The 13,586-nt window shown below is 37.8% G+C and overlaps 1 protein-coding gene across 1 annotated transcript; it reads right to left on the reverse strand.

Annotated features, from left to right (window-relative positions):
- Nucleotides 1-11,015: 11,015 nt before the first annotated feature.
- Nucleotides 11,016-11,963, reverse strand: LOC116599051 (putative olfactory receptor 52P1). The gene has a single exon (XM_032358695.1). The coding sequence runs from the start codon at nt 11,961-11,963 to the stop codon at nt 11,016-11,018; it is 948 nt and encodes a 315-aa protein (XP_032214586.1).
- Between the last annotated feature and the right edge of the window lie 1,623 nt (nt 11,964-13,586).

A 13,586-nucleotide genomic window follows, 5' to 3' on the forward strand; every position in this document is an offset into this window, starting at 1 on the left:
AAGTAGGCAGAGAGGCAGGCGGGGGCTGGAGCAGTTTCCCCACTGAGCAGAGAGCCCAATGTGGCACTCGATCCCAGGATCCTGAGACCATGACCTGAGCTGAAGGCAGAGGCTTAGCCCAATGAGCCACCCAGGTGCCCCCTAAGAGGATGTTCTTTTTTTTTTTTTTTTTTTTAAATTTCTTTTCAGCGTAACAATATTCATTGTTTTTGCACCACACCCTGTGGTCCATGCAATCCATTCCCTCTCTAATACCCACCACCTGGTTCCCCCAACCTCCCACCCCTCACCCCTTCAAAACCCTCAGATTGTTTTTCAGAGTCCATAATCTCTCATGGTTCACCTCCCCTTCCAATTTGACTCAACTCCCGTCTCCTCTCCATCTCCCCTTGTCCTCCATGCTATTTGTTATGCTCCACAAATAAGTGAAACCATATGATCATCGACTCTCTCTGTTTGACTTATTTCATTCAGCATAATCTCTTCCAGTCCCATCCATGTTGCTACAAAAGTTGGGTATTCATCCTTTCTGATGGAAGCATAATCCTCCATAGTATATATGGACCACATCTTCCTTATCCATTCGTCTGTTGAAGGGCATCTTGGTTCTTTCCACAGTTTGGTGACCGTGGCCATTGCTTCTATAAACATAGGGGTACAGATGGCCCTTCTTTTCACTCCATCTGTATCTTTGGGGTAAATATCCAGTAGTGCAATTGCAGGGTCATAGGGAAGCTCTATTTTTAATTTCTTGAGGAATCTCCACACTGTTTTTCAAAGTGGCTGCACCAACTATAACCTGAGCTGAAGGCAGAGGCTTTAACCCACTGAGCCACCCAGGCACCCTTGGCTTTGTCATTTCTACCTTTTCTAAACACCAACATTGAACTTGGAGACTTCTCTCATTTTAATGGCTGTCACCGTGCACAACTACTCTTAGATTCTGTGACTCTACTGACTTCAAAAACTGGAAGAGATTGGGGGGGGGGGAGTCTGTGTCTCTACTACTTTACTTTCAGGGTACAGACATCACAGCATGTTCCAATAATGCATTCCTCTGCTCCACAGATGTGATAACTACTGAAGTACTTGAGCCTGGCACAGGCGGAATCCTAAGATGGTTTCTAGGAAGTTTTGCTACTAGTTTGCCCACTTAAAATTATCAAAGTGGGAGATTATATATATATGTATATATATATTAGGTATATTATTAGTTATTAGTTAAAAAAAGTCTATGTACATGTATCTAAAAGCTCCTGCTCTTAATCTTTGGGCTAATAAGACTATCCCCCCAACCATGTCTGGGTGGCTCTGTCAGTTAAGTGTTTGCCTTCAATTTAGGTCATGATTCTGGGATCCCAGGACCCACATCAGGCCTGGGAGCTTGCTTCTCCCTCTCCCTGCAGCTCCCCCTGCTTGTGCATTTCTCTCTCTCTCTCCCTCTCTCTCTCTCTCTCTCTCTCTGTCAAATAAATAAGTAAAATCTTAAAAAAAAAAAAGACTATCCCCCACTCATGCAGAAAATTGGAGTTTTAAAAAATCTTACTTCTGGCCTATACCAGTAAAGGGCAGAGGTCCTCCATGGTAGCTTTCAAAGCTTTCTGCAGCCAGAAGACAGACTATTGAAAATCAGACCCAGGGTAGGATTTTAAGGCGGCCATAAATAAGAAGACAACTGAATGTTCAGTCTCAATAAAAAGTTTGCTTTGGTGTAGATGACCTAATACAGAAAGTGACCTGATACAGAAAGAGCAAGAAATGAAGCATTTCAGTGAATGAGCCTACAACTACTCAACCTTCCTTATTTTCTGAATCTTCCAGGCTGGCAGAAGCACTTATTTTCCCTTCACAAGGAGAGAAAAGTTTCTCTGCCTGAATATCACGACATGACCTTATTTGAAGAAGGTGCTTTGCAAGAAGTTTCTTGCTCTCTTTAAGAAGAAGATCTACTTCATCACTTTTCATGGTTTCCAAGCCTGGTTATACCTTAGTACAGTGTAGGTAGAGAAATACAGTATTTGCTTTTAGAGAAAATAACTTCTATGCAAAGAAAGTTGTAGGACAAGGGGTATACCCCTTGTCTCCCTCCACAAGAATCCCAGAAGTCTGAATCCCCGTTGAGAAACACTGTATTAACATAATACAGTTTCATCAGTTCTTCCCTTGTTTGCTGTCTTTTTTCCCTTCTGACCTTGCATCCTAGGGTGGCTCAGGCTCTGTATACCAATCTTAAGACTGCAACTGTCTCTATTTCTTAGAAAAACTGAATGGATTGTCCTGACCCACTTCACATGGATAGTCTTCTGTTTCTAGCCACCAAAACATTTAATATCCATCTTCTGACTCTTGAGATGGTCCAGACAGATACTTTATATCTACTCATTACTTCAAAGCATGTATTATAGTAGTAACTTATTTAAGCCACTTGTTTGAGTCATTCATCTGAATAGGATATAATGTTGGCCCCAGGCCTATTAGAGTTACAAAATAGAGAAAAGTAGTGTCATGAGAAGGGCTTGGACCTCTAACCCTGCTGGGAGATTGCTTAATTTAAATAGTGGATATCAGAAGGGAAAGAGAAACCAAAGGACTCTAGAGTGGACCAGTAAGTGAGGAGAGCAGGTGGGCCTAAAGAGAGGATGAGACAATAGAGCAGTACATGTTAAGATGAACCGGTTGGACAAGAATGAAGGAGCAGTGATCCTGGGCACCAGATATAGTTTTTCCTGTATTACAAAGTCAGAGAGACTGAAACTAAGAAAGTAACTGTACAATAGCTTAAATTAGGGTAGCATCCCTGATATCAGCAATTTCCTGTTGGGAAGACAGAGTTTGGTATTTTAGTTTCAGTAAGTTGAGAACAATTGGTAACATCTCAGACTTTAAACCTTCATAAAAGCTGTGCTTTAATAGTACATCACATACTAAAGACTTTGATCTTAGACTAAGAGAAATATAGGAAAATAAAATCTGAAAGCCTGAAGTTAAACCTCTTAAGATAAGATCTTGACACATCAATAAGTAAATCATGCCTGCTAGACAAAAACTAAAAACTCCTCAAGGCAAGAAAATGAGATCAAGAGATTTTTCAATACATCATTTACAGTGTCTGGTATACATTGAAAAATTACTATACATACCAAAAAAGCATAATCAAGGGGACACAAAGTTAGCAGAAAGAGACTTCTCATAGCTCATAATTTGGGTTAAACAAATATTTTCTCTTTGTGTTTAGAATTAAATATTAAAGCAAATATTTTACCATAACTATAAAAACAGTTTAAAAAATACAAAGAAGATGGGTAAATAAGTAACAATTGTTAGTAGGCAACCTTCTTGGGAGCTTCCTAGGTGTAATCTGAAACAGGTCCCTGTACACAGAAGGCAAGGAAAGATCGAAGAAAGAGGCAAGTCACTCCAGATTGGTGGGTAGAAGGTTTAATAAAGGCACTTACATATGAGTCCTGTCTTGGGCAGCCACAAGGTGAGTTGATCTCTACATCCACCCACCAGAACTTTAAAAGTTTATATAGAGGCCTTAACTGAGCTTAGTCATGTATACCACTCAGATGGTCTCAGACACCTTACTCTCTCAAGGATATGTCCTGGGAACAGCTCCCAGTGTGAGGATGGTAGGCAGAGCATACTCCCAAGGACAGGAGAGGAGGTGAGAGTGTCTGATTGTCTGGGTCCAATGGTTCTCCTAATTACCTCCTGATATGAGGATTTAAGGAGCGATTTAGAAACCGCATAAAAGAATCAAATTAAAATTATATATCTGAAAATATATCTGAAGTAAAATCATTATTGGGAAAAACATCAGATTGGATAATGTGAAAGAAAGGATAGAGAACCTGAAGACCAAGTCAATAAAAGTTATTCAGTATTCTATTAACCGGTTAAGAGAAACAGAAAAGAGTTTAAATAAGTAGAATGACATTTGGGTCTCTATCAAGTAGTCTTACATATAAGTAATTGAAGTCCCAGGAGGAGAAAAATGGGTCAGAAAAATAACTGAATTAAAAACATTTTCCAAATTTGATTACAAAATTATAAAATTAACCCACAGACCCAGGAAATTCAGAGTCCTAAGCAAAATGAATACAAAGAAAATTACACACTGACACAAAGTCAAACTGATGAAAACTAAATACAGAGGAAAAATGTAATCAAAACTTCTGAAAAAAGATATAATTATGGGAATAATAAGAATTATGAAAGACTTTCATAAAAAATGAGGTAAGAAAATGAAGGGCCAATGTATTTAGAGTGCTAAAAGGAAAAATAAATCTATCAATTTAGAATTCTATAGCTAGCAAAAAAAAAAAAAAAAGAATTCTATAGCTAGCAAAAATTTTTTTAATCTAAAACACATTTTTAAAAAAGATTTTATTTATTTATTTGACAGAGATCACAAGTAGGCAGAGAGAAAGGGGGAAGCAGGCTCCCTGCTGAACAGACAGCCCAATGTGGGGTTCGATCCCAGGACCCTGAGATCATGACCTGAGCTGAAGGCAGAGGCTTTAACCCACTAAAAGCCACCCAGGTGCCCCTCAAAAACACATTTTAAATAAGAATATTTTCAGGTAAAAAGTGAGAGAATTTCTTTCCAACAAACTTATACTACAAAAATGCTAAAAGAAGTTTTTCATGTTGAAGAGAAATACTATATGAAAATTTAGATTTATAGGAAGGAAAAAAGAGCACGGAAAATAGTAAATATATGCATAAAATAGTTTTATTAAATTCTTTGAAGTAGTTTAAGTTTAAGTTTATAATGCATATAAAATATATGTAAATACATAGCTTATGTAAAATATGTATAAAAATATCACAAAGGACAGAGTAAATGGAACTGAACTGTTTAATATTCTTATGTTTTACATGAAGAGATATAATATGAATTTAAGGAAGATTGTTATAAATTAGGGATATAGAGGGTAAGCCCTAGAACTATCTGTACAAAAATAATATGCAGTACAGATAATCACAAGTAGAAGGGATAGAATAGTATTTCAAGTATACCTAAGTATCCAAGTATTTTAATAATATGAAATACAGCTAACCACAAGTAGAGGGGATAGAATGGTATTTCAATATGTGTTCAATTACCTCCCTCCCCCAAATGCAATATAGCAGAAATAAAGGAATAAAGAACAAAGGAGGTAAATAAAAAACAAATGGTAAGACAGACAAACAGACTTAAAGTATATTATAACATTAAATGTAAACAGACTACACATTCCAGTTAATAAGCAGAATTTGTCAGACTAGATACATAAGCATTTTTGTTCTTTACAGTTACCTAAATTGAATTTAAACAAAAAAATTTAAAGATAAATATATAAAAATTAGAAATACGTATACACCTAATAACAGATCTTTGAAATACGCAAAGCAAAACTGACAGAAATAAAAGGAAAAATAGAGGAAAAGCCACAATTGTAATTAGAACTTTTTAACAGCTCTGTCAGTGACTGATAGGAGAGCCAGATAAAAAAATCTTTAAAGATATGGTAAAGTTGACCATTGATCAACTTGACCTGAGTGATAACCCTAAAATATACTCTAAACCTGAAGAAATATTAATTTGAAGTGCACATGGACTATTTACTCAGATAGGCTATATAAGGGCCATAAAACAAGTCTGAATACATTTTGAAGGGCTGAAATACAGTCAGCCCTGTATATTATGGTTTGCCAGCCATAATGGAATTAAATTATAACTTAAAAGCAATAATAAATATAGGAAATCACCAAGTACTTGAAAAGTAAACAATACACTTAAAATAACCCATGGGTCTTAAAAAAGTCATAAGGGAAATTAAACAGTAGTACAAAATATGTTAACACAACATATTAAAATATGTGGGATACAGCTAAAGCAATGCATACAGAGAAGCTTCTACATGTGAGTTTTTATGAAAAAAACTTAAAAATCAGTGACCTTAAGTTTCCACCATAAGAAGCTAGAAATAGAGGAGCAAATTAAACCCAAAGTAAATAGCAGAAAGGAAATAAAGAGCAGAAATTAAAGAAAAACAAATAGAGAAAAGTCAACAAAGCCAGTCTCATTTTAAAAATTAATAGAATTGATATACCTCTCTCCCCTACCAGCATGACAAAATAAGACAAAGTAAACATGAATAATGAATATAATAAAAGGTGACAAATCCTACAGAATTGAAAGGAAAATAAAAGGATATTATGAATAATTTTATACACTTGTTGGTATATTATGACAATTGTTATTTTGACAATCTAGAGAAAATGGAAAGATTGTGAAAATAGAAAATTTGAATAGAATCATATTCATTAAAAATTAAATGTAAAATAAACAAAGGAAACTTCAGACCCACATTTCTTTCCCATGTAATTTTATCAAATATTTAAGGAATACAATACATGTTATATGAACATTTTCAGAAAATAGATCAATAGGGAATACTTTAATACATTTTAGGAGGTAAACAAAACCCTGATATAAGAACTTGACAAGGAAATTACAAGAAAGAAAATTACAAGATCAGTATCTTTCATGAACACAGGCCAGTTATCCCTACCAAAATATTAGCAAACTTATTCCAGTAATATACAAATTTGATAGCACATCCTAACCAAGTGGGGTTTATTCCAGGAATACAAGGTAGTTTAACATTGAAAAATAAGTCAATTGGTATACTCCATTAGTAGAATGAAGGAGAAAAATCATGTGATTGCCTAACTATATGAAAAAAATGATGACCAAATTCAATACCATCGGAATAATTTTCAATAATTAGTAAAGAAAACTTATGAAAAACCTATAGTTAATATAATACTTAATTAAGAAAGATTGAATACTTTCCTCCTAAGATCAGAAATAAGACAAGGATGTTTGCCTAAATTTATTGAATGTTGTATCAGAGGTCCTAGCGAATATGAGATCAGAAAAAAGTTTCTTTTTTTTAAAATCTTATTTTTTTAAAAAAAATTTATTTATTTATTTGACAGAGAGAGATATCACAAGTAGGCAGAGAGGCAGGCAGAGAGAGAGAGAGAGAGCAGACTCTCCGTTGAGCAGACAGCCCCGATGCAGGGCTTGATCCCAGGACCCTGGGATCATGACCTGAGCCGAAGGCAGAGGCTTTAACCCACTGAGCCACCCAGGTGCCCCCTAAAAAAATAATTTCTACAAAAATTATTACTAGGGTTTGATTATATGTTTTCTAACAAATTTATATATATATATATTTACATATATATGTACATATACACATATATATATCAGTCACTGTGGAAGTACAGTGTAGGAGGACTTATACTATTTTGAGACTTATTATAAAGTTATTAAGACAGTGTTGATATGAGGATATGAGATTGATATGATAATCAAATAGATTAATCAAAGAGAAAAGAAAATCCAGAAATACATCCACACATAAAGAGTTGACTGATATTTGACAAAGTTGCCAAGGCAATTCAATTTGGAAAAGAGTCTTTTCAACAAATTCAGGAACTGAGTATCTGTAAGTGGAAAAATAAATCTTGATCTCTACTTCACACCATATACAATTATTTTTTGTGTTGGATCACATAGAATTAAAAGTTAAATCTATAAAACAAAGCACTAACCATGAATAAGATTGCTAATTTTGAATTTGCAACTAAAAATTTGTTTCATTATGTTCAGTTAGCCAACATATAGTACATAAGTTTTTGTTGTAGTGTTCAACGATTCATTAGTTACTTTATATGCAACTAAAAATTTCTTTTTATCAAAAGAGATCTATAAGAAAATCAAAAGGCAAGCCACAAAATTAGCCAATATTTTCACTATGTTTATATAACAAATGACTTGTATTCAAAATATATAAATGACTAGTACAAATCAATAAGCAAAAAGTTCAATAAAAATGGACAAAAGGCATTGACCTTTTATAGAAGGTGTATGCACAAACATTAAGTGTATAAAAAGTTGCTCAATGTCAGTCACCAGAAAAATGCAAATGAAACCCATAAATTACCATTTTACACATATTGGAATGGTTAAAATAAAAAAAGTTTGGTAGTTTCAAGAGTTGATCACGATGTGGAACAACTGAGAAGTGTCTTACAGCCCTGGCAAGAGTATAAAATGGTACAATTACTTTGGAAAACAATTCGGCAGGTTCTATTAAACATGTTTACCTTATAACCCAGAAATTCTACTTTTAGTGTAAGAAATAGTCATAGCAGTTTTTTATAATAGTAAAAAAAAAAAAAAAAAAAGGAAGCAACTCAAGTGTCCCCAAGTAGTTAAACTCAGTGTATTCATGCAATGAAATATTAGCAAATAAAAAGGAATTCACAGCTCATGCACAATATATGAATGAATCTAAAAAACATGTTGAGCCAAGGAAGTTAGACACATATATATTACATTATTTCACTAATATGAACTTTTAGAACACTTAAATTTGATCCAAGGTAATCAAAATCAAATAGTGGTTTTCTCAGTGGGAGACCCCTAAGGGTTTTACCTGGAAAGAGCACAAGGGAACTTTCTGGGATTATAAAAATATTCTGTATCTTGATTAAGGTGGTGGTTATTCTGTTGCACACATTTGTCAGATATCATCTATATATTTAACATATGCATTTTTTAGGTAAATTATACCTCATTAAAAAATAGTTTTAGAAAAATAAATCAACTGTAATCAATAGTCCCAGGTAGTGTATAGCTGGTTTTCTTGATTTCCCTAATAATTTGAATTAAATATCCTGGAGACTAGAATTTATTGGCCAGTCTGAGGTCTCTAGTTGCCTGGAAACCTGGGCTGTTTGTGGGTAAATTAAAGCTACTACTTTTGAGCCCTAAAGTAAAGGAAGAATTATTTTCATAACACAGGAGTCATTGAGAGTACATGGGTGGGAAGATTTTGCTGAGGCTGCCTATTCAAGTTGTCACCAGGGATTTATCTTCCTGAATCATCATTATATTTCCATACCTTAGAAGAGTGTTCGGCATGTTCCATATTCTCAGAAGGGTCAGTAATATTAGGAAATAATTATCCCCTCATTCCTAGATTAAATATTATTAGATTTTTGGTTTCAGGGTCTAGATTTATAGGAACTTACTGGGTAAGGGTAAACAACACAGAATTTAGAATTAAAAAGATCTGTATTCTGGCTCTGATATTTACTGATTTCTTGGGCAAGTTATTACCTTCTTAATCTTCTGCCTCTGGCTCTGTAAAGTATGGGTAATTATATGCCCTCATCAGATGGTTATGAGACTATAAGATGATGATGCATATTCTTGTGAGGCACTGCAGAGTGTTAGCTAATCCATTGCTATAACTGGAGGAAGTTCTGAAGACCTAGGTCTTCCTGAGCCTGCGAGTAGCCTTCTGTGCAAGCTCTTCCCTAACTTACTAAAATGCTTTGCTTGGGAGCCAAATACCTATTAACTCCCTATCTGCATGTGGATTCTAAGCAGGGATGTCAAAACCAGAGACTCTGAACTCTGGATCCTAATGAGCCTTCTAATCATAGCCATCACTCTCAATTCTAAAACCTGCTCTGGAGGTCAAACTGGACTGCTTTCTTGATTTTCTCTCCAACGAAGGGGTCTGGTCTTTTCCCTGGATATTTGAGGCTTCTTGGCAGCTCCACATGGCCACTCCCAGAGAACGGACTTGATATCATCTAGCCTGAGACTTTGTTACCGCACCTTACACCCAGGCATTGTTGAAGGCTTCTGAGAAAACAGGCTTTCCTATCTGTACAGACGTGGAATGAAAGAGGTGGGTACTAGGATCTCTTTTCTCTGAGCAATTTAGGTGTCCTTACTCAATACCCATGGTCCCTGTGCTTTTCCTAAACATACTTGTTTAATTTAGCTAATTAAACTAATTTGTTTCACTCTTGTCTCCCTACATGTAGTTCTCCTTTAAGAGTGAACAGTGAACAGTCTCCACAGGATTTTTGACCTAATCAAGTCCATACCCCTAGATTTTTAACATACTAAATGCTCACTGAAGAGATGAAAACTTTCACCTTCCTAGACTGACATTACACCTTGTTGCTTATTTCTCTGTACCATGGACATAGTTGTCCCTGTGGTCCATTGTTGAGTGTTCTGTCTCCATTTCTCTGCTTCTCCTCTCTGTGTATGTGTTTCTCCTGTCAAACTTGGAGTTCACTGAGGGAGGTATTCATGTATCCATACCCAAGTTGAAACACTTGACTATGGATGAGGATTATTTTTCCTTTTTAGATCATCAGTCCTATCTTTCTCATTTTATCAAGGTCTCCTAGAAGGTAGGAGCCATGTTAGAAGAGCAGTGTAGAATTCTCTGGGAGGCCATCATCAGCCTGGTGACCATGTTTCCCAATAGACAGGGCATCCATAAGCTTTGTAACCATATCTACATCACAAGTGGGAAATATCTGATGATTCTTCACGCAGACTGATGCTATATCTCCTTATCAAAGTAAGGATACCACTGGGTATGTGTTTTTCTCTCTCCACCATGCTGGTGGAGAGAGACCATTGACCATTGACCAGCAATGGTCAAGAGACCTTTGCTATTGGTTCACAAACTGGCTCCCATACACAAAGAGCAAGAAGAGATGAAGGAAAGGGGCAGACCACTCAAGACGGGTAGGTGGCAGGTTAAATAAGCAAGGGACTTCCTTATGAGATTAGTCTTGGTGGCCACAAGATAAGTACCTATCTGCAAAATCATTTTTTTTTTCCATCTGCTAAATCTTAAAAGTTTATATAGAGGCCTTAACTGGGTTCAGTCAGATATACTGTCCAGATGGGCCCAACAATACTTTACTCTCTCAAGGCTGTTTACATGGAACAGCTCTCACTGTGGGAATGGTGGGAAGAATGTACGTTCCAGGGACAGAAACATGGATAAGGATTGCCTAAATGCCCCCAGCCAACTCACAGGTTAACTGGCGGTTACATCCTCTCAGTGGCCTCCTCCAAGAATTGCTCAAGGCTTAAAGGAAGAAGACAGTTCCAGGGTGGGGCTGAAGACTTAAGAGTGAACAATGCCCCGCTTCATCAGTCGGAGGGCTCCATCCCGTATCTGTTTGGTCTTCATGCCGTAGATGATGGGGTTGAGCATGGGTGGTACAACAAGGTAGAGGTCAGCCAGGAGGATGTGGATGTGCCGGGGTACATGCTGGCCAAAGCGCTGTGTGTAGAATGAAAAGAGTCCTGGTGTATAGAAGAGAAGGATGACACCAAGGTGGGAGCCACAAGTGCCAAATGTCTTAGCCCTTGCCTCTTTGGAGGAAAGGCCTAACACAGACCGGATAATGAGTGTGTAGGAGACAGCGATGCAAATGGAGTCTGTGCCCACTACCAGCGTGGCAGCAGTGATACCATAGATGTTGTTTGGCCGTGTGCCCCCACAAGCCAGCTTTACCACAGCCATGTGCTCACAGTAGGAGTGGGCCACCACTCGGCTACAGTAGCTCAGCCTTGCCAGTAAGCAGGTGAGTGGGGTCATGAGCCCCAAGCCACGAAATACAGCAGCAGCTGCCAGCTTGCCCACAGCCTCTGGGGGCAACAATGACCCATAGTGCAGTGGCCGGCAGATGGCCAAGTAGCGGTCAAAGGCCATTGCTAGCAGGATACCAGATTCGACAGCTGAAAAGCCATGGATAAAGAACATCTGGGTAGCACAGGCCTCAAAGTTGATCTCAGTAGCATTTGTCCAAAAAAGCGCCAGGAGCTTGGGCACAGTAGAAGTGCAGAGTACCAGGTCAATGATGGACAGCATGCTTAGGAACAGGTACATGGGCTGGTGCAGGGCAGGCTCTGATCGTACCACCAGTAGCACTGCCATGTTGCCAAGTACTGCCAGGGCATACATGGAGCAGAAGGGAAATGCAATCCAAAAGTGGGATGCCTCCAGGCCAGGAATTCCCATGAGCAAAAAAGAGTTTGGGTTCTGATGGCTGTGGTTTGTGAACTGCATGGTCAGGTCCAGGTAGGGTGGGTAGAGAAGACCTTACTACCCAGCTCTGAGCCCCAGGAAGCCCTGAGAGATGAAGCCACAGGGATTCATTCTTATTCTGTGGCTGAAATGAAGTGGGCAGCAGAAAATATTTGAGTTAGATCTCATGAGAAATATCCAGGGATCAGGGTTGTAGAGCATTGGAAAGTGATGCAAGGCACAAGGTGAAGTTATCATTACCAGGGATCAAAGGAGTCCTTTCCACTTGTGCCTGATTCAATGATGTCTAGGCTGGGACTGCAGGGTGAGTGGCATGGCTATAGAACTCACTCTATGGTGAAGGAAAGTGACTAGAGAATCTTACCAGTCCTTACAGAATCCTATTCTGTTTAAATGTTCATTTCTTTCTGATCCATCTGCCTGTGGGACAATGAAAGGGTGACATAATGATGAAAGGCCAGGCAGATTGGATGGAAGACTCAAATGTAGTTACTTTTTAAGATGGGAAGATCAGGATGAGAAGTAATAGAAAGGAGAGTGGGGGATATTCAATGGGTTTTTCAGGGCACTGAGCCCATGGTTACTCATGGATGAGGCTCAGAACCTGGCTTCTGACCCAGAACAACCACCATATGGTGAGGGCCTGAGTCTCTTACAGCCTGCTAAAGCCATAACATTGCCTGGCTCATGTTAGTACTAGGATCCTGTGGTTGTTGTAGGTGTCTGTATGGATACTGGTAGAAACAGTGAGATGATGCAGAGTTGGTCAGTGGCAGAGGTCAGGCTAATTTGGCCATAATATGTGATCTGATAAAGTTATTGAGGGATGAAAACATAGTCTTATAAAAATCGAAGGTACATAAAGATGGTATAAGTGATTTTTAATCACTGGGGACACAATTGTTAACTGTAAGCAGATGTTAACTATGTCCACTGTGTATCTTTGCCTATTATCCATACTTTCCATGTCCCCTGATCTTCCCTTACCTATGTGTACCTTCTCATTACTCTCTTATCCACTAGCCAGCCAGTAACTGAGAATTTGAGAAAGAATTTGATTAAATAATAAAGTCAAGAAGGGGATAGTAGAGGAACAGGAATATGAAAAGGAAAGTTGAGAACAAGAACTAGGAATAGACATAGGAGATAGAAAGTATCTTTCTCACATTGATTTCTAATATAATGGGATTTAACTGTGTTCTGGTTGCTAGTTGGGACAGAGTGGAATTAACTGAAACCTCTGGAGATAGCCCATTTATATCCCCAACATTAAACCGCAATGCTTCTAACAATCCTTTATATCAGCTATACATACCCAGAAAAAAGAGGCAAGAAGGGAAAGTAAGCTCTTCTAATGTGGTCTGGGTGAAGGGACCCTGGACCAGTATGCCATCCCAGTGCCAACTGTGGCTTTCACTGTGATACTGAGACAATCATCTTGTCCCTTTATGTCTCATCATCCCTTCTTCCATGTGTTTCCTATTTTTTTTCTTCTGTACTATTTCCCCTCCCTGAATTTCTATCATTCAGCTTGGGATCAAGTATATCCAGAGGGTATTTCAGTTTTGTTGGTGGCTGAAGGGTCAGGGACAGAACAACCTGGGAGGGCGGTCCTTGTAAAATGGTATATGTAAACCTGTTCTG

Source organism: Mustela erminea, chromosome 9, assembly GCF_009829155.1.
Source record: "Mustela erminea isolate mMusErm1 chromosome 9, mMusErm1.Pri, whole genome shotgun sequence".
NCBI classification, from domain to species: domain Eukaryota; kingdom Metazoa; phylum Chordata; class Mammalia; order Carnivora; family Mustelidae; genus Mustela; species Mustela erminea.